Source organism: Carassius auratus, chromosome 30, assembly GCF_003368295.1.
Source record: "Carassius auratus strain Wakin chromosome 30, ASM336829v1, whole genome shotgun sequence".
In the NCBI taxonomy this organism is placed as follows: Eukaryota; Metazoa; Chordata; class Actinopteri; order Cypriniformes; family Cyprinidae; genus Carassius; species Carassius auratus.
In genome coordinates this window covers 27,016,620-27,044,192 of record NC_039272.1, presented here as the reverse complement: position 1 = coordinate 27,044,192, position 27,573 = coordinate 27,016,620, and the positions used below count along the sequence as shown (strand labels likewise).

Below are 27,573 nucleotides of genomic sequence, written 5' to 3'. Positions count from 1 at the left end.
TACTTAATTAAACTTAAACTTAATTAAAATCCTGGTACTCAGACAACAATTGGGTCCCACATCTGAAGCATGTACTTTAGGATGACAGCAATTCCCTTACCAAGTCTGATTTAATGTGTATTTGACAATCATTTTTCTTTTTCAAATATGTCAATTTCAATGAAGATTTGAATGTGCTAATAGAAAGAAATCACACACACCGAGTCCAGATCTGTACTTAATGGGCCTGCATGACTGGTCATCCTTTAAAGCTCAAGCAGTGCAGGAGTGATCTGGGCTCCCACACAGAGAGACCCATCTGTTCACTATCTGCTCAACACAAAACAACCACAATCCCAGCTAACCACCAGCATCCCTCTCATCTCATATTCACTTCCTGGACACTCAGTAATGCAAAAAAATAAGAACTGGGAGGTGATGTAGGCTCTTTTTTTTTTTTTTTTTTTGCATCTGCATGCAAAATAATGGACGTGTGCATATATATGTAACATACTATAGATTATGCACAGTGGGTCCAGGTATTTAGACACTATAACATGTATTAATATCAATTTTAAAAGACAAAATAGCAAATCAAATAGCATTTATTTATAGGGACAGTTCTACCCAAAACTGAAAATGCACTATATTAATCAGGCCATACAAGATGTAGATGAGTTTGTACTGACACTTCAGTATAGGAACAATTTCTCACTATTTACTAGTGGCTTATTAGCATGCATTTTTAGCATATTGGCTGTTTATCATTATATTCTGCATATTCATATTCTACATCCCTAATCCTACCCAACCCCTTAACTTAACTACCGTACTAACCATTAATAATCGGGAAATTAAAGCGTTTGAGGCAAAAGTCGTAGGTATCGGTTTGCCAATAGTAATTAAACCTTACAAGTGAAAAGTCTGAAACCGTTCTAAAAAATGTCTGTGTATTCTAATGTGAGAGGACAACAGAGGATGAAAATTTGCACTGAAGCAGCACTATTATGGCCAGAAGTGATGGTTTTAGGTTAAAATGTGTTAATGATAGATTTGATTCTTACAAACAAGAAACTTTTCACTTCACAAGACATTAATTAATGGACTGGAGTCATGTGGATTATTGTGATGTTTCAGTCAGTTGTTTAAGCACTCATTAAGACAGCACCCATTCACTGCAGAGCAAGTGATGTCATTCTTAATTTTTCCAAATCTTTTCTAATTCAACTCTACATTTTGGACGGCCTGAGTAGTAGTACATCTTCTGCAAATTTTTTTTGTAAAACTAAAACTATACTTTTAGGTCTTGGTTTAATATTTTGTCAATCCTTCAGTGCCCATTATGTAATGTATATGACTGACATTATCTCCTTACCCAAACTATAAGAAGAAAAAAAAAAAATCACATAGATATGGTATTATTTGAAATTGTATTAACAAAATAAGGCAGTAACATTTAGTCTGATACAAACATTCAACAACTTGGAGAAAGGTGATTTACAGTAGTGCACTCTTGATATAAGACAACAGACAAATGTTCTGATTTAAGAGTGTCTGCATGGACATCCATGTCTCCTCCAGCTGTGCCGACACACTCTCCGCTTCCTCCATCAGTTCGGGCTGGTCTGCGATGAAACGAAGATGGAGCTGGAACAGCAAGATGACATTGAGTTAAAACTTCAAAAGACCTCTTTTCACTCAAACACCCCAAAATTGTTCTGTTACTAGATATTGTTTAGATGTAATAACATGACAGTATATAAAGTAAATTCTTTTATTAGTATTTACAGTGCAGAAAAAAGGAGACAGTCCTGAAAGATGCTGAACTATAGACCATAAAGGGAAATGTGTTTATGTACATTTGCTGCCATCTGCTGTTTAAAAACAGAACAAATCCTGTGTGTCATATCCAGCAAAATTACAACTTTCATGAAAAATTTATCTATGCACCTAAAAACACTGAGACAAATTCAAAATCATCACATCATGTGTATGTTGTAGCCCCTTTTATAAATGTAAAAAAAAATAATTTGTTAATACTATAACATTAAATGGCATTATTATACTTTATAAGTTTATATTGTGTGAAAGATCCTACAAAAATTAAAGAACATATTTATATATTTATTACAGCACGTTTATTATATAGAACAATAACATTTCCACTGACACTGAAAGTTTGGGACAGGTACGAAAATCGATTGAACAGGATTTATTTTATAATAAAATATTTGTGTAATATAATAGGAGCCTTTGCTATCACTTTTGATCAGTTTAATACATTTTTGCTGTAAAAAAACTTATATTTACAACTTAGGTGCTCTTGGCCTTGAGGGTGCCACATCATAAATGGCTGTCCACTGCTCCAGGTGTGTGTTCATGGTGTGTGTGTGTGTTCAGTGCTGTGTGTGCACTTTGGATGGGTTAAATGCAGAGCACCAATTCTGAGTATGGGCTACCATACTTGGCTGTATGTCACTTTCACTTTTTTTCACTTTCATATTTATATGGTATATTTATATGGTAGTGTATCAGGATTTGCATGAAAATATGCAAAAACAATGTATTCAATACATAAAAATAAGAAATGTTCCTAGAGAATAAAATCAGCATATATAACAATGATTTCTCAAGGATCATGTGACTGACATTTTTAAATAAATTGAAATAGAAGTAGTTATTTCAGTGTTATTTCTATTTCCTGTGTTTCTGATTAAGTAAATGCAGACTTGTTTCAACAATTTTCTACAATTTAAGCCCTTCATTGTTTATGGTAAATATCAAATGTGTTAAAATGTTTATTATAAATAATTTGCATTAATCTTATAACCAGCACATGCATCTGCAACTGGATTCTAGATTTTCTGACTAACAGAGCTCAGTCTGTTAAGTTAGATAACCTCTCATCCTGCATCATCACCCTGAACACCAGCGTGCCACAGGGCTGTGTACTGAGCCCTCTCCCATACTCCCGATTCACCCATGACTGCGTTCCTGTTTATGGCTCCAACACCATAAATCAAATTTGCAGATGATACCACGGTGATAAGTCTGATCAAAGATGATGATGAGTCAGCCTACAGGGATGGCACCCAGTTAACTTCCATGGAGAACATTAAATCACAAGCGCTGCCTGGGCAGGGTAAGAAACATCATCAAGGATGCCTCTCATCCTAATCATGGACTCTTCACCCTCCTTCCATCTGACAGACATTACAGGAGCCTACGCTCTCACACTAGTAGGCTCAGGAAGAGCTTCTTCCCTGAAGCTGTGACACTTCTGAACTCCACACCACCAATCTAACCTGCACCTGCTCTCTTACTGCACTGGTCACAGTACTTTACACGTATGTATTGCACTACTCATATTTTGCACAGTCTGCACATTGTTCAAGGTATTGGACTGTAAACTGTCCAAAGGTTTTACTGTACAAAGCACAGTAAACGATATCTATAAAAATATCATTGCATTACTGTTATTTTGCATAGAATACATTGTTTAACAATTCTATTGCACACTCATCCAACTGTATTACCAATGTTCTTTAATTATTGCTGTTCTTAATGTATATATAATCATACATTACTCTGTTCATAATGTACATATAATCCCTACACTGCATTCCTATTTATATTATGTACATACTCTGCTTAATACTGTATATGGCAACTGTACTTTCTGTAAATCATAGCTTCACTTACTCTGCACTTATATGTATATACAACACTATATTCTTGCACTTTTGGTGAGATACTAACTGCATTTCATTAGCTCTGTACTTGTACTCTGCATAATGACAATAGTTGAATCTAATTTAATTTGATAAATAATGACTAAATATTTCAAGGTTCAATTAAAAAAAGCTGTATTTCAGTCTTTATCTGCAATGTGGATACACGATTAATGCGAAACAGGATTTCTAGGTCAACGATGTTTGACGGTGAACAGGGGCTTCCCAGCATGATTAGAAAGAAACAGAAACCAAGCAATCAAAGGTTTTGTCAAACAAGAACCTCAGAAAAAAGGTTTTATAATGGAACTAAGTCAAATCTATTGTGTAAAGATGATATAAAAATGGTAATTGCAATTGCATGGAAATGTAATTAAATATTACCATTTCTTACCTTAAGGAACAATGCTAGGTAGGCTTGAGCCAGGTCGAAATCTCTTTTGGACTGAAGAATGCAGCTGATCATCTTGAGGAAGCTCTGCATAACTCGGACCTCTCCGCCCATATCTGGTGACAGGGCCCGAAGTTCTGTTTCAATGGCAGAAGGGCCCAACTCTCTCAACAGCTTCACTGGCTCCTCATCTGTAATGATGATTAACACAGTGATCATTCACATCACAGCTATTGCAAACTCAACAGTACAGCATCAAGTATAAAGGGCTTACATGAGTTGTTGTCTAAAGCGTTTTCAAGCTGAAGGTAGAAGGTAGACTTCTGTGCCAACACTCCCAAGTTGACAACTTTAGACTAAAAAAAAAAAAAAAAAAAAAAAAAAAAAGAGGCTAATTTAAAATATATATATATATATATACACACATATACACAAACAATAGAAACACATTTTACATATGTACAATAACATGTAAAAACAGCAAAATATTAACCATTTAAAATAAATTGTCTATTTTGATATATTTTTAAATGTAATTTATATCTGTGATGGCTTAGTTGAAATTTCAGCAGTATTTAGTGTTCCACAATCCCTCAAATCATTCTAATACACTGATTTGGGGCTCAAGAAACATTTCTTATTATTGTGAATACTGAGCATTTGTTGTGAATATAAACATTTTTGTAACAATGACAAAGTATTTTCATTAAATTAATTAGTTCTCAATGAATATATTTATTATTATTTATTTTTTTAATGGTGGGTTATGTAAAAAATATTATTTATCAATATACCACTGAATATTTTCATATTTTCCAGTCAATATTTTAGGCAAACTTAATAACAAATATACTTAATTTAATATATTCATTTTATACATACAATAATAAATTCCCAACAAAAAATACTCAGCAGGGTCACTATCGAAGGTAGTTTACCTGGTCCTCTGAGGGTGTGGTGGGTAGAGCAAACTGGGGCACCAGCCCTGGAATGGTGGGAATGAAGAAGGGTGCAGCTTTTGGCAATTTCGGGGGCTCTTTGGGTTTATTCTTTTTCTGTAGGTGAAGATTTTTCACAGGGTTTGTAATGTCCTTTCAAATACATCACAGTTAAGCAAAGACTGCTTTTTAAGTTTTACATGCACATACTTTGATGATGTCCAGATGCAGCAGGTTCTTCCAGCGTGAGTCAGGAAGCAGAGAGAGTGTGACCAGATGTTCATCCAGCTGCGCTGGTGAAATGTACTCAAGCATCTCAGAGCTGTCAGCATCTAAAACTTCCTCCTCTTCTGTATCTGTTCACAAGCACACAATCAACGGGACTTAGTCTCGAGTGAAATTATTTTCTAATTATTATCAATATGATAATGTGGTCACACCTTTGCTTGGGCAGGTGCCTGGCAGCATGACCACAGTCGGCTCATAGTCTGCAGGAAGAGGGCGCAATGACACCATACTGCACAGTGTGTTATTGGACCTAGAAAATATCCAAAACGACAGCATGATTATCCACACATATCTTTTCAGAAAAATCAGTGCTCAAGTGTTCATCTTGACATATAACCAACAATAAAAAAAATTTTTCTTCATAAAAATCAATAATTATATCATAACAAAAAGACTACCACGATCCAAAGGGGACATTTTTAGAATTAAACGTAACCATCAGACAACAGAAAGCATGTAGTACACGGTGTACAACAGTTTTTGTTTGTTTTTGTTTTGCAAAGCTAAATCATTGATAATATAGAGGCTTTAGAAATTTCTTCATCAAATATGATACAGTAGGCTTTATGTAGGGTTAGACAGTTAGGTCCATATATATTTGGACAAAGGCACAATTTTTATTATTTTAGCTGCTGACCAAAACATATTCAAGTTACAGCTATATAATAAATGGACTTAAAGTGCACACTTTAGAGCTTAAATTGAGGGTATTCTCATCGAAGTTAGAGGAAAGGTTAAGGCAATACAGCTCTTTAATATGTACCTCCCCCCTTTTTCAAGGGACCATGAGTAATTGGACAACTGACTTAAAAGCTGTTTCATGGACAGATGTGGGCTATTCCTTCATTATTTCTACATCAATTAAGCAAGTGAAAGTTCTGGAGTTGACTGTGCCTTTTGTATTTGGAAGCTGAATCCGCAGTCACAAGAGCTCTTCAGGTGAAACAGACAATTGTTAGGCTTCAAAAACAAAACAAAATCATCAGATAGATAGCAGGAAGAGTGGCCAAAATAGTCTGCTACATTCTGAGAAAAGAAATGCACTTGTGAGCTCAGCAACATAAAAAAGGTCTGGATGTCCACAGAGGACAAACTGATGAATTCTGGACGGAGATACAGGGTTACATTACATTATGCAAGTATAACCGATATACATATTCATTTTTACCATTGTCTATTAAATTTATTAATGCGCAAATGCAGGAAGATAAAGATAAATAATGGTAATAGAGGGTACAAGAGGCAGGAATTGAGGACTGTGTTGTGTATTGATATATGATATATGTACTGTTTTTATGATGTAGGTTTTTGGAATTTAAATGTATTTTACTCTTTCATTTTATATGTTGTATGTTGTTATGTCTTGATGTGGCAGCAGTTTCCCTAATCTAAAACAAATTTCTCCTAACAGAGACAATAAATGCTACCTTGACCTTGTATAAAAATGGTAATTCCTAAGCATTTTATATTTTTGTTCAACCCCTTGAATTAAAGCTTCAAGTCTGCACTTCAATTTGATCTACACACATAAATTCACAGTTCACAGATAGCCCTTTGTTTTCATTTTCATATTTTCCATATTTTCATAACTTGGTCACTGCATGAAAAAGAGCAGACGGAACATCTCAAAACATCTCTTTTTTTCTTTGCATGGGAAAAAAAATCATGGTTTGGAAAAAACACTAGCATGAGTAAATAAAATAAGCCATTCATACATTCATCAGCAGATTAAAAGTTGCAACCTCAAGAACTCAACCCACAATTATGAGCAAGACAATTGTGCTAATGGCTTTCCAAAATTGTACTGTTCTAATCTTCATCTCAAGTGTGTGGAAAATAACTGAAAAGTAAAAACAAGAGTTCACAGAGACAGTATCTGCAAGGCAATCTCTTACCACAAATAAATACCTAGGCCATCAACGTGTGACGAGGCAAGGAAGTTCCCGGTAGGGGACATACTGAGACTGACGGCTGCTGCGTCTACCAGGAAACAGTCGACCAAACTATGAAAGACAGCAAGAAAATGTGGAAAGGTATGACAGTGTGAATGGAAATCATTCAATCACTTAATAGGGCCAGAGGGGACTTCATCTGCTAGAGGAATCCCCGTTCAATAAAGAAGAAAATTATATATATGTACATATCCAATGTACTAAATGTCATTACGGCCACATCTTTGAAAGATAATAGTTATCACTTAATTAGGTTTTACTGGTTACTTTGAAACAATCTGTGACCGAGTAAACAGAAAAGGTCATCACAAATATCTAACCAGTAAATTACATAAAGGAAGGTGTCACTGGTCTGGTCTTTCCCTCCTTCAAAAGGCTACTTTTGTGGGTTACAGTAGAACTACAGTAGAACTGTTACAGGACACTAACGAAAATAATTAAATTTACTTTTAATTTAATTTTTTGCCTGGGTTCTAGAGTTACTTCATTCTTTCAGGGCCATAGTGTCCAAAAAAAAAAAAAAAGAAGAAGAAAAAACAACAACAGCTAAACACCTCATTGTAAAAATATTTAGAAGCATTCAATTGAAGATAATAAACAATGACATTTAAACTAAATAAAACATTTACTAATATAAATACTCCAAATGCATATTTTAGCTCGACTCACTCACCTCATCAAATCCTTTAAATTTTATGATATTCAGAGAACCGGAATAGAACCGAAAAGGTATAAAACAAGATTAAATTATAGTGGTGCTCATTGTAAATAACAGACTAAATTATTATTTTTTTTATTCAAAGTGAAACTGAAACAACTGGCGTGTATTAAATGCACTATACAAATTAACATAGGCTCATGTACCTCTCTCATCCAGCACAAATTTACATTACAATTTGCACAGCATGTTTCAAATGCTAAAAAAACAGATACTGTATACAATATTTATTATCGCTTGAAGGGATATTTCACCCAAAAATAAAAACTGTCATTAATTACCCAACCTCATGTCGTTCCCATCCCGTAAGACCTTTGTTCATCTTCAAAAACAAATTAAGACATTTTTGATTAAATCTGAGAGCTCTCTGACCCTCCCATAGACAGCAAGGGTTCTACCAAGATCAAGGTCCAGAAATGTAGCAAGGACATCGTTAAAATACAGCTGAACCACTGATGTTACATGGACTATTCTGATGTTCTTGCTACATTTCTGGACCTTGATCGCAGTAGTATTTCAGTGTGGAATGGAAACAGCTCCAGTCAAGACTGCAAAGCCCTGCAGAGAGTTGTGCGCTTAGGTGAGCGCATTTCAGGGTCTGCTCTCCCCTCTCTGCAGGACATCTATCTCAAATGCTGCAGAAGCAGAGCTGCTAAAATCAAAGACTCCACCCACCCCAGTAACCATCTTTTCACTTTGCTGCCATCTGGTAAGCGCTTCCTTAGCCTGATGGCAAAAACTGAGAGACTCAGGAGGAGTTTCTTCACCCAGGTCATCAGGCTCCTAAACTCAAAACCAGCCTCTTAACATCCTCATGCCTCCACTTAATGTACACTTTATCAGTAAGATCTTCATCATTCACTAACTCACATAGTCACCCTGTTTGCACGTTTGCTTCTTGTACATTCTTGTGTATCGTAATATTTAAGACTACAGTATAATGCACATATGCACATTGTACATCCCTGTATATCTTAATATTTAAGACTAGTTTACTTTCATGCACATTATTTTGCGTTCTATACTTAATTCTACAATATACATCTTTTTTATATTTTATTCTTATATTTTTATTGGTTACTTTTATTTCATTCTTACATAGCTATATTTATGTATATTTTCATCTGTGTTGTTTTCTTTAATAATTGCACTGTCCATGGAGTGGACCCGACTCACATTTCACTGCTGGTTATATATGCTATATATAAGTTTGTATGTGACTAATAAAAATCTTGAAACCTGAATCTTGAAAAAAAAAGTAGTAACCTTGCAGTCTATCGAGGATCTGATGATAGCCCTCGGATTTTGAAGATAAACGAAGGTCTTACAGATTTAGAATGACATGAGGTTGATTAACTAATGACAGAATTTTCAGTTTTGGTTGAACTAACTTTAATATTGCTTAAAATGTGTTTTTATTTTACTCTATTGCTAAATATTTATGTTTTGAAGCAATATTTAGTTAAATTCTTAAGAAGGGAAAGATTTATTTTTTACAGATTTGATTTATTATCAAGTTTAAATTATTTTAAAATATCATAATATATCATAAAGATCCTACTTAGACTACCATCCTTACTAATGTCTTTGAACTTTCTTCACTTTGGGTGTTTTTCCTTAGCAAATATTAATATTAAATAGAATACAGAATTCATCAGACAGCAAAGTCACTTCCTTCATTAATTGAAAGACCCAATTGTGACATCCCAGTTGAACTGCCTTGGTTTATGTTCTAATCTTTATACCTGCCAGATGGAAGATCCCATGTTCTGATGGCGCAGTCCATAGACGCTGTAATCAGCCAACGTCCATCTGGACTAAATGTCTGGACAAAAATCATAAGGCACATTTCATAAAAACTCATTATACATTACTTATACTTAATTTCCTCATGCAAAAAACATTTGACTTACTTTCTTACATGGAACATAATCCGAAAAAATATATTTTGTCCAAATTATAAAACACAGTGGTAACCAGGACATGTCAAGCATTGTGTAGTATTGCTCATTCCATAAAAATTCCATGAGCATGAAAATTTGAATGAACATGATTTGTGTTTTGTGTTTGGATGAGTGATTATAAGAACAATTTTAGGTCAAAGTATTCCTTCGATACAATACGAGTTCATGATAATTCATGGGATTTCTCAACTTAATCTTAAAGTTGCATGAATTTAAAATGGAAAAGGTAAACTTTGTCCCTTAAACTCACCATGTCATTGATCTGCCCACGATGTCCAGTGAATCTGCGGACAGCTCTCCTGGTCTCCATGTCCAGAATTTGAACGGAAAAATCATCCAGAGCGATGGCGAGCATCCCGCTGTTTGGAAAGACCAAGCATAAATCGACATCATTCAAACACTGTCTGGAAAATTATTTCCCTTCTCATACGCCAATTGTAGCCAAATTGGTTAAAAATCTAAATAAAATTAACAAAAATTCAATACAAATCTAGCTGAAAACAAGCATTGCATGTTTTGTCATTAACTGAATGTTAAAAAAGAAAAATACACAGACATTTACTAACAAACAATTGACTAAAACCTTTTAAACTGCACTACAGAAAAAAAAAAAAACATTCAGCAAGAAGCTTACAAGAATTGACAAGTTTTTGTTGGTAAGAACGAATACAATGATATGCCTCAAATCAACATATCAATTTATGCTGAAGAGCGAAGCCAAAGCCCAAATCGCATAAACAATATCTTCCCTAAGCAACTTGCAGTTTCACACCTCAACCGTTAATATAACATGCCGTGGGAAACCATTTTTAAAGCTTACAGTCATGCAAATGTATTAATTTTTTTTTTTACAAAAACTAAATCTAAGTTTTCATTTAGCCAAAAACCATATAATGCAATATGTAACATGCCTCCAAACCAGCTTCAGATGAAACTGAAAATCCACTTTTGGTCACTAATTCACAATGCATTTAAAATGAAAATGTGGGAAAAATTCATTCATGTCTCCAATACCTGTCCCTGTGAAGCAGAGTTGATGCTGGGGAAGCTGGCAGGCTGTGTGTGTGCAACAGCTCTTTGGATTTGAATCTCCAGATTTTCAGAAGGCGATCTGCTCCCACACTTACTGTCAACTGGTTGAGAGCATCCACAGAGACCCCACGAACAGGCCCTGCATGTGCTGCACACACACAAAAAATGCCACTGAATCTAGACTTAAAATCGCATGTATTTCACCCCTGATGTTCAGTAAGTTAACCTACCCTTGTCCTTTCCATAATGCCCTCGATGAAAACCAGACTGCATGTTGTACACATCAATGTGTCCTGAAGACAGGGCAATCACTGCAAAGTTCCCACAGGATGTGACATCAACAGCCTGTACAACATATGACCAAACTGGATTTTAAATCATCTGTTATAAGACTGAATGGTCAGGTGAACACACATATTATCTACAGACTTACAGTTGCATGGACATTGAGGCTACGGTTCTTGTTGAAGCGTTCAGGTTCCAGCTTGTGGGCACCAATCGAACCTTTCTGGTAGTTCCATGTCGTAGTCACAAGGAAACCACGGTGACATGCAATAATGCCATCCCAGTCACTCTGACGAGCAGTTTCTATACAAAACAACAGCATAAACACAACATTGGCTTTCAGTATTTTAATTTATAAGGTCATTCTAACACTTGTTTCGCTAGAATCAAGAGGTCAGCAAGCACAGAGCTTAAAAGATAAAGGGATAATACATAAAAGTACATTTAATTCTCACCCTCATGTCATTCCAAACACAATACTTTTGTTCATTTTTGGAACACAAATCCAGATTTTTTAAAAAAAAAAAATGCTTTTTAATATAACATTTTTCAATATGTTATATTAAAAAACCTAACTGTGCATACTTTGGACCAATGACAATTGTTCTTGTGCATCATGCCCACACACACGACTGCACTTCCGTTTGTCATATTTGATGTGGTCTTTCTATGTGGGTTGATCAGTGTGAAAGGCCAAATTTAAAACCATCAAATATACTGAAACTTAGATTAAATTGCTTAAATCATATGGATTATTTTTATAACGTCTTTAGGTGCTTTTTGAAGATTAAACATTTTGCTTGCATGGACTTTCAATGTATGGACAAAACTGATGAAAGAATATTCTTAAGTATCTTATTTTGGGTTACAAACTTGAACAAAAGTTTAGTAAGTTAATGATGACAAACAATAATAATCACAAAAAAACAAAACGATAATCACACCTGAGGCAAAAGTTGTGATGGCTGGAAGTCTTGCAGTGTCATGTGTCACACCTTTCTTTTTAGCTCTTGTTTTGTTGAGGGTACCTGTTGGTAAAAATAACCACTGAAGCCTTACACAAAGCAAACATTACACAAAGCAAAACTAAATGACATTAATATCCATAATGTGAAAAGGCTTATAATTAAAAGTGAAGTATATTAAGATACTCTCCATGACCAACCGATGTCGTGAGTTTGAGGGCTTAATTACCTTTATATACTTTAGCAAATAATTGACTGGGGAGATTGAGTGATGGAAACCTGGGGCCCACTTTTCGTACGTCGCTAACTAAGTTATCAAGATTAGATTGCAAGTTTTTAAGTAGAACTGATCATTAAAATCTGCCCCAACCACTGCAACTTTATTTCAAGAGTACCCTACTGATTAAGGGACAATAATTTTTAAATTATAATTTAAAAATCAATTTGAAAATAATATAATCAGGTTGCGGTGTCTGTAGGCTAATAGACAGGTTGACTTATTGAAAGATATCTTCATCAAAATAATTACTTTATAAATGCTGCAAAAGCAGAGCTGTTAAAATCATCAAGGACTCCATACACCCCAGTAACCATCTTTTCACTTTGCTGCCATCTGGTAAGAGCTTCTGCAGCCTAAACTCAAAACCAGCCTCTTAACATCAACATATCTCCACTTCATATTCACTTTATCAGTAATATATTCATCATTTTCTACCTCACATTGACATACTGACAGTGTCAACCTGTTTGCACATTTGACTCTTATACATTCCTGTGTATCATAATATTTAAGACTAAAGTGTACTTTCATGCACATTATTCTCTATTCTATATTTAATTCTACAGTATACATATTTTGTATATTTTATTCTTATGTTTGTATTGTTTACTTATATTTCATTCTTACATAGCTATATTTATGTATATTTTCATCTGTGTTGTATTCTTTAATAATTGCACTGTCCATGGAGCAGACCTGACTTACATTTCATTGCTGGTTATATATGCTCTATATCAGTGATTCCCAACCTTTTTCAGCTCGTGGCCCACGCAACCACACACATACTGTATGTTTGCGCGGCCCACAAAAAAATTCAAAAAAATTAACTGACCCCACTATTGTTGGGTTAATAACGAAGTACTCAAGAGCTAGATTGTTAACTGTATTTATTGAATGAACTAGGGCTGTGCGATATGAAAAAAAAAAAAAAACTATCGTGATTTCTTTGATCAATTTTGTGATTGTGACACACCGATATGCTTTTACAGTCATAAGGATTAATTTGAAACATATTTCCAAAAAAAAAAAACAATTAGAGCTTTATCAAAAAATTGTAACGTCTCTAGAACAGACAGAAGTCAAAATTATCACTATAGTAAAGATGTAACAAAATGTATACACTTACGGCAACAACAAAAAAAAATCCAGTGTCCATGGACTTTTCTTTTTTGCCATGCATTGTTCATAGAGCTTATTAATTGTAGCGGTGCCTCAGGTGTTTGCAGTGTGTATACAGTCAGCAGCGAGAGTGCATAAATATAAAGCGAAAGGCCATTAAAATAATGCACGAGCGCGGATCTCTCAGTTCGCACGCAGATTTCCTTTGCAGTGTCAAAAAACCAGATGTACTTGCTCAGATACATGCTGCTCTGCGCGGAGAGTGTGCACACTTAAAACATGTCTCCTCTCATTAAACCGTGTCCTGTGCGCTCACAACTCTCTCTATGCTCATGTGTTAGATATTAATTATTAGTTATAATAACACGTTTTTATTTCTAGCCTTTTACCGCGTGCAGTGTGAACGCTCTGATCAGTTAACATGGGCTCGGAAAAAAGGCGCATCACAGACAGTGTGTGAACCTGCAGTTAGGCATATGACCAGTCTGTTCTGTTCTAGCGTTAGGCGCAATGCATTCTGATTGGATCGGATAGCATACTACGGGAGGTCAGGGACGCAGAAAATAGATTTAGCGCACGCTAAAATCGTGATTTAGATTTAGAGTATCGGCTTTTATACTGTCATACGATGCATGCTGCGCATCAATTGGCCAGTCAACTAGACTGGCGTGAGCCAATAAGACTTCAGGAAAGGTCAGAAAGGAAGGTCCCCATAGTGGTAGCACTGCAGTGTCTTGAGACAACTCGAGAGGGACACATATGCTGATTTAGGGAAAATAAAATAAATCTGACCAAATTCTGACCATTACATCATATATAAAGGTATTACAGGGTTAAAATCTATTTCAGACAATGTAAAAAAAAAAAAAAAAAATATTATTTTTAAAACAATCATCAAACAATGGCTGATAACAAGCATTACACACATTAGCTTTACATGCACAAACAAGAACATGTTGAGTAATTATAGTCATTACCGTGGCCCAAACTCTTGTTGAATCTTTCATGAACAGTTGAAAATGACTGCAAAGTACCATCTTGACCTATTACAAGAAATATTAAGATATTAATTATGCTTGAATATATTTATATACAAAGATTTCCCTTGTCTCCAGTCTTCAAAATTGCTTTATATGAAAGTACCTGCACTAAGAATGTATAAGCCGCTCTGGTCATTGTGCTTAATTTTTGTTGGTGGGGCGCTGTGACCAGTTCGCTGTCTTAGCAGACGTCCATCCCCTCCGGCTACATCAAAAATCCACACCTAAATCACACAAGCCATTGTTTACTGCAATAATACACATTGGAATTCAATTTAGGGCTGGGAGACAAGTGGTATCATATCAAGATTACGATAAAATTTATGTAGACGATGAGAAGCACTGGATACCTTTACTCTGTAAAGATTCATCTAACAGCCTATCACACAGCAGAAATAAATTAACAGTCAGTTAATGGATGGCACTAAAATATCTGCATGTCTCTGACAATTCTTCAAACTAAATGTTCAGTTTAACTTGAAGAAAATATGACAAAATAATTATTGTATAATAAAATGTTATTCTTAAAGCAATAATAATTTCAAGGATATCTTACAACAAAATTGTTTTTGTCATTTATTTATACAGTTATTTTGTACAGCATCACATTTGGCAAAAAATAAAAGTGAATATAAAATAATTTTGCTGCAAATTAACTTTTTTTTTTTTTCATTTGAAAAGACTGATTAAATTCCTAAAGTAAATTCATTTTATTAGACATGATTTTTGTATGATAAATGTGTACTGAATTATAAAACTCCAGAAAATAAAATAGATTTCATGGGTTCCTAAAAAAACGCATCTTACTGTGTGAAGATTAATTGTGAAGAAACTACTTTTTTTCAAGTTTCCATTCATTTACAGACTGTAACAAACATGTGGAAAGCATTTCCTACCCCCTTAATTATAAATAAATATTGTGATAAATATCATTCTCTTATGATATGGAAAAAATATTTTGTAGCCATATCACCCAACCCTAAATACATCTGATTATTCACATCTTGAAATACAAGTCTCAGCAAACAATACAAACCCGTATGGCATTGTCTGCTCCATTAGTGATCAGGAGGGGTTCGTTTTGAAGAAATGTGAGGCCAGCGATGGCTGTTGTATGAGCATCCCGCATCTGACTGACTAGTTTCTTCTCCTCTAAATCCCACAATCCTATGTGTCCGATAGGACTGCCAGATGCCATTATTGGATGTCCGTCTGTCCAAGGACAAGGACAAAGTAAGTTCAATAAAATGGGCGAAAAAATATATAACACACTTTGTGAATCCTGAGTAACAACATTACCTGTCCTGAAGGATAAAGCCGTGACCGGACCCCAGTCCTGTTGGAACTTCATCAGCGTTTCATCAAATCTGATATTATGAATGATGATCTGCCCAGATGCTAAACCCACACCCACAACATCTACAGCTGGAGTCTAAAGAGAATAGTTTTGACAGAACACATTGCACATTAGTTACCAATGATCTATTAAAGTAGTGATGGTTTATGGGTTATCCACTGACTAGTTGGTTTAGTCTTAAAGGTGCTATAGAATGTATTGATACAATATTTAAAAAAATTACGTGACATTCAGGCAGCCAAGTATGGGGACCCATACTCAGAATTCATGCTCTGCATTTAACCCATCCAAAGTGCACACACACAGCAGTGAATACACAACTGTGAACACACACCTGAAGCAGTGGGCAGCCATTTATGCTGCGGCGCCCAGGGAGCAGTTGGGGGTTCAGTGCCTTGCTCAAGGACACCTCAGTCGTGTTATTGCCGGGCCGAGATTCGAACCCACAACCCTAGTGTTAGGAGCCAAACTCTCTAACCACTAGGCCTCAACTTCCCAATATTTATATTTATATTTTATGGTTTAACTGGTGGTGACTTTGTTAGTGACTTCACATTGCTTCCAAATGCAATTTTTATTGATCACATTCCTATTTGCGATCATTGTGGTAGCATGTGAAGGCAGCATTAGTGAAAACAGGCAATGGTAGCTCTAGCAATATTAGCCTTACAGAGAACCAACAAGCTCTTTTGGAAAACAAAATATGATTTTGATGTTTACTTTGTCTGGAGTCTGTACGTTTGACCACGAAGTGTTGGTATTGATTCTGAAAGAAGGATCAATCTTTGCACAACTCCAGTGCTGAACTGACACTTGTTTGTGAGGCAGTCCGGCGTAAAATGTTAACAAAAACGTATAGCACTTTTCCATTTTTTTATTTTATTTCCTGTGACATTTCCTTCGAAAATGAAATTTAACCCCCGTGTTCTCAGCGACCTATGGAGACTCCTTTGTTTATTGGTTCATCCCAACACACAACACTTTTAATGGCTCTTTGGCACTGTCTTTGTGTCTCCAGCAGCTACAGCAAGAAAACAGTAATGGCGGGCCGCTGTTTCTCACTCAGCACTGTGTATATGGTAATAAGGCAGAGAGTGTCACTAATAGGAGGGACTGTCCCTGAGTATGACGTCATAGCAGTGTGAAATCTGGAACTGCTAGTGTGGGGAAACGGTTTATGATTTATTGGGATTATAAAACAATGATGGGTGTATTTTTACCTTTATAGATAAAATGATAGGTTGTTTTCACACACTTTGGCCACACAAATGTTCAAACACCTTATAAAAGTGATTTTTGTATTCTATGGCATCTTTAATGTTTTCAGAAGCAATGGTGGAAAACAGATTAGGACATACGTGTTAATGGGATGCAACATGGAGAGAATTTTAGCATCTTTGATAGTTCTGTGCAAATTTTTTAATACTCAAGAGGTTTCATTTGCTGAATATCTGTTATTACTCTTTGAACATGACAATTATGAATATGTTAAATATTATTTATTTTTTTTAATATAAAGAAGAATAAAGAAAGAAATAAAACCAACCTGTTGAAGAACAGAAACACCAGATGCCCATCCAGGAAATGTAAACAGGAGTTTGCTGGGGTAAGAAAAGCAGAATTTGGTTTCAATAATTGATTATCAAATAACATTTACTGTACTACATTACTGCATAATTAACATAAAGGTTAATTCTCAAAAAATGTCTATCAAGAAATGTCCAGTGCTGCATTCCCCAAAAGCATCGTAAGCTAAAGAACATCATAGACCCATTTAAACCAATAGAGCTAAATACGTCAAACTTACATTTAAATGTATTTACATAAAGACAGTACAACATTAAAATAAATATTTACTATTTTAATAAAATTTTAAACACACTTTTTAAAAATATAGATAGTAATATTTATTTGGTTACACTTTATTTTAAGGTGTCTTTGTTACAGTGTTATTGTACATTGAAGTACTGAGTAGTGCTAATTAACTACATGTACTTACTATATGGTAAGGTTGAGCAACACCACAGTAGTGAAATCTGGCTAAAAAGTTTTTAAAATTAAAAACTTGAAAGTGGACAAAAATGGGAATTTTTGAGTAAAAAAATGTTTGGAATGTAAGTTGGATGGCATGTTTTGGTGAGAATACACCCTCAGATCTTCATCCCATTATTCCTTGATTTAACTGTATATACATAAACTTTAAATGTTATGGAAGCTGCAGTATAATCAGAATCCATTACAAGTGCATACTTTGATTTGATGTTCCATAACTGAAGACTCCCTTGACTGCTTCCAAACAGGATTTTGTTCAGGTAGGTGCTCGGATGCATCAGAGCAGAGACTTCAAATGATGTTTTGTCATATGAAATCTGCAGGTATGTGTCTGCAGTGAGATTGACAGAACATATTACATACATTGTGAAGATATCCTTGATTCTTTTGCAAGAAATAAATGTAAATCTAGCAAAAACAATAAAAACCAACCCTCAGACTCCACATCCCAAATAATGACAACATTGTCCTTGTCAACAGAAATCAGATGATCTCCGAAAGGCAACAGTAAGTGCACATCAGCTTGATGGCCTGTGTATGTGTGAACAACCTGGACGAAAGAGACAAAAACATGTAGTATTACACTGAACTAATTCTTATTTCATTTAAGTCTCTTTAGTGTTTTGCATCTTTAAAAATACAGTACATCTCTAACTGTGGACACTTTACCTCTTTGTTTTTTGCAAAAGCAGAGATAAGTTTTCCATATGCAGCATAGACAAGCATACGATCTGCAGCCATGGATGAAATGTCTTCTGGGAGGGCATTACCTGTACGAGTGGTAATTACAACTGTTTTAATCAAATGCATAAGGAAACTATAATTTGTGGATTTGTGAAAAGTGCACTGTATAACATAAATGCATGCAATCCTACTTACTGACTGCAACGATTCCAAGTTTCTTTACCTGCCAGAAAAAAGATGGGTTCATTTTATACTTCACTCAAAGAATTATGAATTACAATTTAAAATAAATATCTTCTATTTTAATAAAATTTTAAACACACTTTTTTTAAACACTCAAGTCTAACCAGTAAAAAACTAAAACATTTTAAACTATCTAGAAGTCTTATTAAAAGTCTACAGCTAGCTGAAGCTTGACTTACATAATTATTTACAAAGGGGAGATCGACCTGTATTCTGCTAACATTAATGCAATTTTGTCTGTCTGTAAGGAAGAAAAAAATCTTTGTTCTGTCCAATGATTGTAAGCAGTCATTAGGTCCTTGAGACTGAAGATAATTTAACGGTATTGTGACAAAAATATTTAAACCCATCAAATCTGAATCCAAGACATTTTAAGACTTTTTATGGTCTTTTATTAGGAAAACGTTAAGACATTAATACTTAAGGACCCACAGTCAACCAGAATTTTAACACCTCCATTATGTCATTAATTACTTACCCTCATGTCATACTAGACCTGTAAGACTTCCATTAATCTACGAAACATAAATTAAGATATAATAAAATATGAGAGCTCTGAGAGCCTCCATAGACAGCAAGGATACAACCACGATCAAGGTCCAGAAACGTCGCAAGGACATCAGTAAAACAGTCCATGTGACATCAGGGGTTCAACAGTAATTTTACAAATCTACAAAAATATTTTTTGTGTACAATGAAAAAAAAAAAAACTACTTTATTCAACAATTATCCTCCTCATCTCTTAAGCTGTGGTGCTGCCACTGTGGAGAGAGTATCATGACACATTCACTTTGTGTTATCTTTGCACACAAAAAGTATTCTTGTAGCTTCGTTAAATTATGGTTGAACCCCTGAGCCCCTTTCACACTGCCATTCCGGCAAATACAGGGGTAAAGCGTTCCTGCAATTGTTCCCTGGTCGCTAGATTTTTCACTTTCACACTGCCAGTGTTGACCCGGTATATGTGCGTGCTTTCACACACAACCCTTGAAGATCCCGCAACGACACGTGACATCAGCGCGTGACGTGTAATGTACGAGTCGACAACGCTAGGCACGTTATACTTTCACTGAAGCAAGCAAACGATCTCGGCGTCAGCGCGGAAAGTGAGGAACTAACTGATCTCTGCTTCATTACAGTTTGCACATGTGTTTTCGTAAAAGAGTTGTGCGATAACGCGCGTCATCACTTCGACACGGAATTAGATCTGGCTTTTGTTCACACAGCGCTCGTACCGGGTCGAACTCCGCAATGTTACTAGGTCCCCGACCCGGATTCAATTCGGTAATCAGTCCCGGGACGTGGTTGCTTTCACACAGAAGGCGACCCGGCAATGTTCCGGAAATATTGCGGGTCCGACGTGCAGTGTGAAAGGGGCTCTGGTGTCACAAGCCCCTTTCACACTGCCATTCCGGCAAATACAGGGGTAAAGTGTTCCTGTAATTGTTCCCTGGTCGCTAGATTTGGCACTTTCACACTGCCAGTGATGACCCGGTGCACATATGCTTTCACACACAACCCTTGAAGATCCCGTAACGCACGTGACATCAGCGCGTGACGTGTAATGTACGAGTGGACAACGCTAGGCACGTTATACTTTCACTGAAGCAAGCAAACGATCTCGGCGTCAGTGTGGAAAGTGAGGAACTAACTGATCTCTGCTTACAGTTTGCACATGTGTTTTCGTCGCGAATGTTGATCTTCCTTCAAAACAGCCGGTAAAAGAGTCGCACGATAACGCGCGTCATCACTTCGATACGGAATTAGATCTGGCTTTTGTTCACACAGCGCTCGTCCCGGATCGATTACCGCAATGTTACTAGGTCCCCGACCCAGGTTCAATTCGGTAATCAATTCCTGGACGTGGTTGCTTTCACACAGAAGGCGACCAGGCAATGTTACGGGAATCTTGCGGGTCCGACGTGCAGTGTGAAAGGGGCTGCTACATACTATTTAACTGTTGTTCTGGCTATGTTTCTGAAACTTAATCATGGTAGCAACCTTGCTGTCTATGTCCCTGTTTGCGTACAGGGACATAAATAACTAAAAATGATGCGTGGACCATGGTGTCTGAGATTGTTGGTGTTCCTGGTGAGCTGCTTATGTGCATTGACTTTATATGAATTATAATATAATGATATAATAAATAATAGTATAATAGTCACAGTTCACTCTGAAACCTTTAAATCATTTTTCCTGATTATACTTACATTAGGTAATGTTTATACCTGATTATACTTAAGTAACATTATCAGTGCAGGACTTTTACTTGTATCAGATTATTTTTACAGCGTGGTATTAGTGCTTTATACATTATAAGGTAAAGGATCTTAATAATTTGTCCACAACAATATTAAATGAGGTTAACTTATAACGTTACCCTCCCTGTGGTCAGTCTGCACAAGTTCAACAAGGTTGTTTCCTTTGCGGCCACTTTAAATACAAGATAAGCATTCGATGTTCACCAGAGTGTCCACAATCTTTCTACAGCATTGTTGGCAGCGAGACCAGAGCGATTTTTGATGCTCTCCACGGAGGCAGTGTGAACACAGAGTTACAGATTTAGAACGACATGAGGCTGAGTAGTTAATGACAGAATTTTCATTTTTGGGTGAACTACCCTTTTAATCACTGCACTCAATTGTGCGATGGTACCGCCACAGTACTTTTAAAAAATGACACTTTTGATATATACACAGAAATTTACATAACAGTGTATTACATGGTACGTTCAAGACGTTCAACCGCACATTACTTTTTGGGAAGTTGCCATGGTTTTCAAATGGTTCTCTCAAGTTCTTCTCCGTTCATTTATTCTGCACTTACATTATAGGTGTGGAAGCACTGTCCGACTGCAGTGATCACATAGAACTCTCTGTGCTTCTGATGGAATCGAAGCACGTGCGCCAGATGATTCGAGTAAAGTCCCAGCGCCCTGAATCCAGAGAAGATCGCGCTTCCTTTCTTTCCAGCAGACATACTGCTTGCGTATTTTCACACGTGGAATCTTAAATTTCTGAGTGTAAACAGAATCCTGATAAATGTCTAATACCGTTTCCTCCACATTCCTGTATCACTAGCCGCTGTTGTCAAACAGTGTTACACTAAACACAGTTCGTGTGAAAACTCTCTACAGCAAGTTAGGTTCCTACCAACTTATACTAGGCCTATTTTAGGTTTTAGGTTCATAAACAAGCTGACAAACCAGCTTATATGTGCTTTACCGAGGTTTTTTCATTTTCTTTGTTGAAAGGAGCCGTTTTTTTATGTTATTTAAACGCATTATAATTTTTTTAAAAAAATTGTATTACAATGCACACACACAAAGTCAGTCTGTTAATATAAAATGTTAAATTCTGAAAAAATAAAAAGTGACACAGTGAATTTACCCAAAGAAAAATATTTTAAATATTTAATTGTTTAACAAATATTTTAATATAAAAAATTCCTGCAGTGTACATTTTACAATAATCCATAAATACATAAATTTTCCATAGCCAACAATCAGATGAGACTTTTTAGATTACAGTAACAGCTTTAAACAAATTTCTGAGTGGCTTTTCTTATAAATAGCTTAAATTCTTTGAAATAAATCCACACCAGCATCTCAGGAAGGATTTCGTAGAGCATTGTGTTTTTTGCAGGGGAGGTATATAGGCACATTTGTTCTAAAAAGAAAATTGCATGCATGTAATTTCTTGACAATTACAGAAATTAAATTATTTTGTTCTGAATGTTAATATTAGTAATTGTAATGTGACAAATTTGTTCTTACACTGCTTTCTCGTATCATATCTTGTATTTCCTGCAACTCCGGACAGTTTTCATTTTGAGTCCAGCTAAAGATGCATCTTACATCTTTTTTTGTATGTGTCTGGAAAACAAAAGGTAAATGCAATATAAGCAATACTATAATTTATATTGTTTTATTGTCCTCTTCACAACTTTTAAAAACTGTTAAAAAGGCAATATTACAATTTCTGTTCCCTCTTTCCATTTTTATTTATTTATTTATTATTTTAGGGAAAACTAAATGAATGTGAACTGATAAATAACTTACTATATCTTCACAAGATAAAATTTTCTGGTGGGAAAAATAAAACATTAGGTTTAAACAGGTCAGTGAAGAGGAATTAAAAAAAATTAAACATTAAAATGTTTGGCATTAGAAATATTAAAATGAGCATACCTCCACCAGAGGATTTATTAGGTAAAGGGAATCATATTGAATAGTCCGAAGACATTCTTTCTCTGGATTTGACATGACGAAGTGTAATGTGAGAACTACAAGCAACAGCTCTGTGAAGAAAAAAAAAATGTCAAAGAGATGAGAAAAAAAATTACAACACATGCTCGCTACATTAATGCAAGGGAAATAGATCTTACCATAAAGCTTTCTGCTGTCCATCTTCAAACATTGTTTCAAATCACAAAAGACACCTCTTTTTATATCCCAAACTGACTAAGTTTTACCTCAAATAAGATGCTTACACGACTTATTTTACACGATGACTCAAATCACATCGCTGGTCTTCTTCGTACTTTTCGTACGAATTCCACAGATGTGACCGAATCATCCAGAAAGCAACGCAGATCAAATTCTAAGAATTTCCACAAGAACAAATATTGCAATGCAAAATTTCTATGATGTATTTGTTGTGGTTTCAAATCAGGTTTGATAAAGATCAATATTTCTGTCCCACAAAATAATCTTAAAATCAAAACATGTCCTATTTTTAAATGCGTGTTAAATTGCAACATAAGTGGGAAACTCCATGGACGTAGCCAGGAGTTGAAAATTATTGAGGTTCCGGAGCTGGGGGCTCACTTTAAAAGAGACCGACATGTAAGATATTGTGGTTTATGTACAATATCTTACTCAGGACAATACTAAATAAAAAATAACGTGCATTTAGTATGAACTTATTTTTTGAAAATTATTCAAATTTTCACAGATTCTGCAAGGGGTGCCCAAACTTTCGAGCCCCACTGTATAATAAGTTGTGTAGTCGTCTATAGCTCTGTATCATGCTTGAGAAATTTGTTCTTTATTTGATACAACTAAATAAGAACTGTTGATTATTTTTTGTTATTTATACTGTTTTTATTTCTATGTCCAATGTTTGAAAAGGACTTCCGTTAGGAGGAGGTCAAACGTTCTAGAAGCTCGTAATACATGTAGCCTACAGTTGTAAGGTCTGAAGAGACTCAAATGCAATCATACTGGAGAGAAGGCAGTCAGCTGAATTTGTGGAAAAACCTTTAATGGTGCATGAGTTTTGTTGACTTATATGATAATGGATTCCAGGGGTATGCATTTTATTTATTTTAAATGCATAAATCTGTTGCATTTTGAGAGCAAGATCAAGTGACCACATCTATGAAGAAATATGTCCTCTTGTAAACAATTTTGTGCTGTAGTAGTTTTATTTATTGGTTGCATGTAAATGTGATGTTATTGATAGAGCACAAGTTTCACTACATCAATTCATAAAAGTTACAAATGCTTTTCTGTCAAGAGCAGGGAGTGATTTTTAAGCTGACACAAATCTAGAGATGAGACATGAGTCTGGGTTCACAAGAAGGAGATGAAGTCAAATTTGTACACATTTTAAAACAAATTGTCAGTGACGAATACATGACTGAAAAAAATGTCTGCATGTGCATTATGAGCAGTTTTTACTGTAAAATGTCATTGATGATCTTACTAATAAAATTAAGTGAAATTAACTTGTTTTGAATAAGTTTGTGGGCCTTCCTAAGTTTAACCAAGTAATCTCAACGTTTTAGCACAAAAAGTTGTAAACTAAATGGATTCAAGTAAGCTGTACTTTAAATAATGAATATTTTGAATGTTTTCGACTTGAGTGGTCATGCGCATTTCCACAAATCAATATGCAACGTAATTCTGATGGGAGAAGCACATGGAAAGGTGAGTCAGTACATGTTTGTCATATTTTTTAATTGCACAATTATGTCATGGATTGTGCTAATCGAAATCGAAACAGTCGTGCATCACTGATCTTTGATGGCAAGTTTTTAATCAATTAACATTTTTATGTTTTATTTCTTTTTATTGGGACTCATTCATAATATATGAGCAAAACATTTTTTTATTTAAATCGTTTGTAAAGCTGTTCTGACCTAAATTTTCAGATTCATGGAAATGTTTGTATTTTCAAAATACTTGCTACCCTGTTTTTTCATGAATGAAGGAGAATTTTCACATCTATATTTTTTAACTTGAACCAATGGAAAAAAATATAAATTGTCCTAAGAGCAATTTATTTAATTTTCATTGTCTCAAGTTAAAAAATATAGCCTAGATGTAAATCATTAACATACATTTTTTTAATTGAATGAATGAAACTTTTTTTTTTTCCGAGCACTGTCATTGCATTTTTAGAAGACATTTATTCATACTAATTTGACATTTCATTCTGTGGTTTAACTTTCCTTTTCAGAGTTGCAGAGAATTTCAGAGGTTGTGAAGAACAAAGGTCAACACTCTGAATATTGACTCATTATATTTTTTTGCCAATAAAAGCCTTCGTCACTGCCAAAACTTTTGCCCATGACTGTACACCCTAAGTCTAAAAATGCTTATAATAGCTGGATCTGCACCCGCGCCCTCATTCAAGCACACATAGACATGAAAGGTTTATTGACTCATGATTTTTGAGGAGGTACGTGGGAGGTTATGCTTGTTACTTGACACAGCTGTAACAGAAATGAGTCGAACCAGACAAATTAAAGAGTCTATCAAAGCTGTATGCATTGAAACACGAGAGCCAAATTCCTCAGGAAGTCATAAATCAGTTCTAGTGCCACAAGAACCAAGCAAGATGACCAACCAACTTGTTCACACAACAGCTTTCAACATGAACACCACTAGAGCAATTATTTACAATTTCAATTCGAAGAAGAGATTGTCAAATTTGTTGTTCATAATTGAAATTCAACGCTGGACATCACATGGAAACCCATGAGAGTACTGCACAAGTCCCATTGACCCCCCCCCCCCCCACCCACCTAGCAGAACCAGACTGAAATTCCTAAGGGGGAAGGGCTTTAAACCTCTGTCTTCACAGAAAAGTCCTTTGCCAGAGAATGGCAAAGAAACTTCTTTCGTACAGATATATGGACCAGAATGAACTCAAAAAGACTTATAAATGAATCATTCCATTGCTTAACTCCATATTCATTTATGTGTAACCCACACATTTGACTGTCATGTATAATCACTTATTGTGTATGTCTTTTGATAACTATAGGATACATAGTCATGTCTAGTATTGATAAAATCGAATTTTCTTGCTTGATATTGTCCTGACAATCATTTATTTGTAAAATATATCATAATCGTGTTATAGGAATCATGTCCAAAATTAGACCCTGCCAGAGCAGGAACATTCGGACCACATGCTTGGTAAGATAAACATATGATTTATGATACCCCCGAGCCAAGACAATATCTGATTGGTCAAGACAACATAGCTTGTAGCATCTAGCCATGCGGTTAGTCATCATTGTTCTTTGAGCGCGGTTCCAGCGTGCCTGCCTGCTGCTACTATGCCACGATGAGAAGGAACACAACCTAGGCTCTCAAACTTTATTTCTTTTCTTTTCCGTTTGAGAGTTTCGTGTTCTGAGTTAAGTTTTGTAACGTCCGTTCAACTTCAACCAGCCCACACGACTCTGCACTTTCAGCCAACGCCCAACAACCACGGGCTTGCCAAGACGTCACTTCAGAGACTGAACTTCCAGCCAATCAACGACCTCGGGATAGCCCTTTCACCGCGGCTCCTTCTTCACAGGAGATGCAAGTAACTTTACCTCCAGACTGTGACCTTTACTGGTGTATCTAATATAATTTTAACCTCATTGCGGAACTCAATGCGAGCGCTAATTACGTGATTGATGGTTGTTCATGTTTATGCAATTTAACGTATTGCTGTGAACTTGGGATTCCTTATTTCCATTCTCTTAAACTCATCTTTCCCTAACTTTCGACCTTTGTGCAACTTGTGTGAATGTGTGTGTTCGTGCGTTTATGTGTTAGATTAGTTTATATGTCTTAGATTTATCTAATAAAGCCTTATTCATATTTAAAAGAGTTTAAAAGAGTAAAAAGAGAGTTTAAAAGAGTTGTGTTTTGTGCTTACAAGTTAATGTCTTAAACTGCCGATCTTGTTACTGTGCTAATTGATAGTGTTTTCACTATAGTTTGGATATTAGTATCCAGCGCAGATTTGATGTTAAACGGCTCGTTCACTGAATCGCAGTGATCAGCCGTGAAACAGTGATTCTGTTCAAATTCCCTTTAAAATCTTAAATGATTCCCTTTGAGCTAAATTGACCTGTTTCCCTTACACAGCAGTCACGATAGCACTGTGTAACTGATATAGGCTTTTGTTTATTTTTCCTTTTTATTCAAATCATTTCCAAACGTGCTATATCAGGAAATATCTTGATTCTCAAATATGTGTAAGTAAATGTGATTCGCGCCTTTACAGATTATTTTATTTGAACAATTAATGGTGGGCCAAGTAGAC

The 27,573-nt window shown here is 35.5% G+C and overlaps 1 protein-coding gene across 1 annotated transcript; it reads right to left on the bottom strand.

Moving 5' to 3' along the window:
* Positions 1-1,392: 1,392 nt before the first annotated feature.
* LOC113049832 (WD repeat-containing protein 36-like) lies at positions 1,393-22,145 on the bottom strand. The gene is made up of 23 exons (XM_026212494.1): positions 21,845-22,145; positions 18,971-18,998; positions 18,761-18,861; positions 18,524-18,641; positions 18,290-18,422; positions 17,586-17,640; positions 15,982-16,114; positions 15,719-15,894; positions 14,786-14,906; positions 14,620-14,685; positions 12,223-12,306; positions 11,427-11,581; positions 11,224-11,338; positions 10,976-11,141; positions 10,212-10,320; positions 9,743-9,822; positions 7,223-7,330; positions 5,480-5,577; positions 5,250-5,395; positions 5,040-5,156; positions 4,376-4,457; positions 4,105-4,292; positions 1,393-1,626 (listed from the first exon to the last, which is right to left on the bottom strand). The coding sequence occupies exons 1-23, from the start codon at positions 21,995-21,997 to the stop codon at positions 1,477-1,479; spliced, it is 2,682 nt and encodes an 893-aa protein (XP_026068279.1). The 5' UTR covers positions 21,998-22,145; the 3' UTR covers positions 1,393-1,476.
* Positions 22,146-27,573: the final 5,428 nt, after the last annotated feature.

Coding starts and splice junctions, on each gene's coding strand:
- LOC113049832 (XM_026212494.1), bottom strand. CDS start 21,997: ATGTCTGCTGGAAAGAAAGGAAGCGCGATCTTCTCTGGATTCAGGGCG. Junction 5,396..5,479: donor AGGCACCTGCCCAAGCAAAG/GTGTGACCACAT, acceptor GCTTGTGAACAG/ATACAGAAGAGGAGGAAGTT. Junction 1,627..4,104: donor ACCTAGCATTGTTCCTTAAG/GTAAGAAATGGT, acceptor TTGCTGTTCCAG/CTCCATCTTCGTTTCATCGC.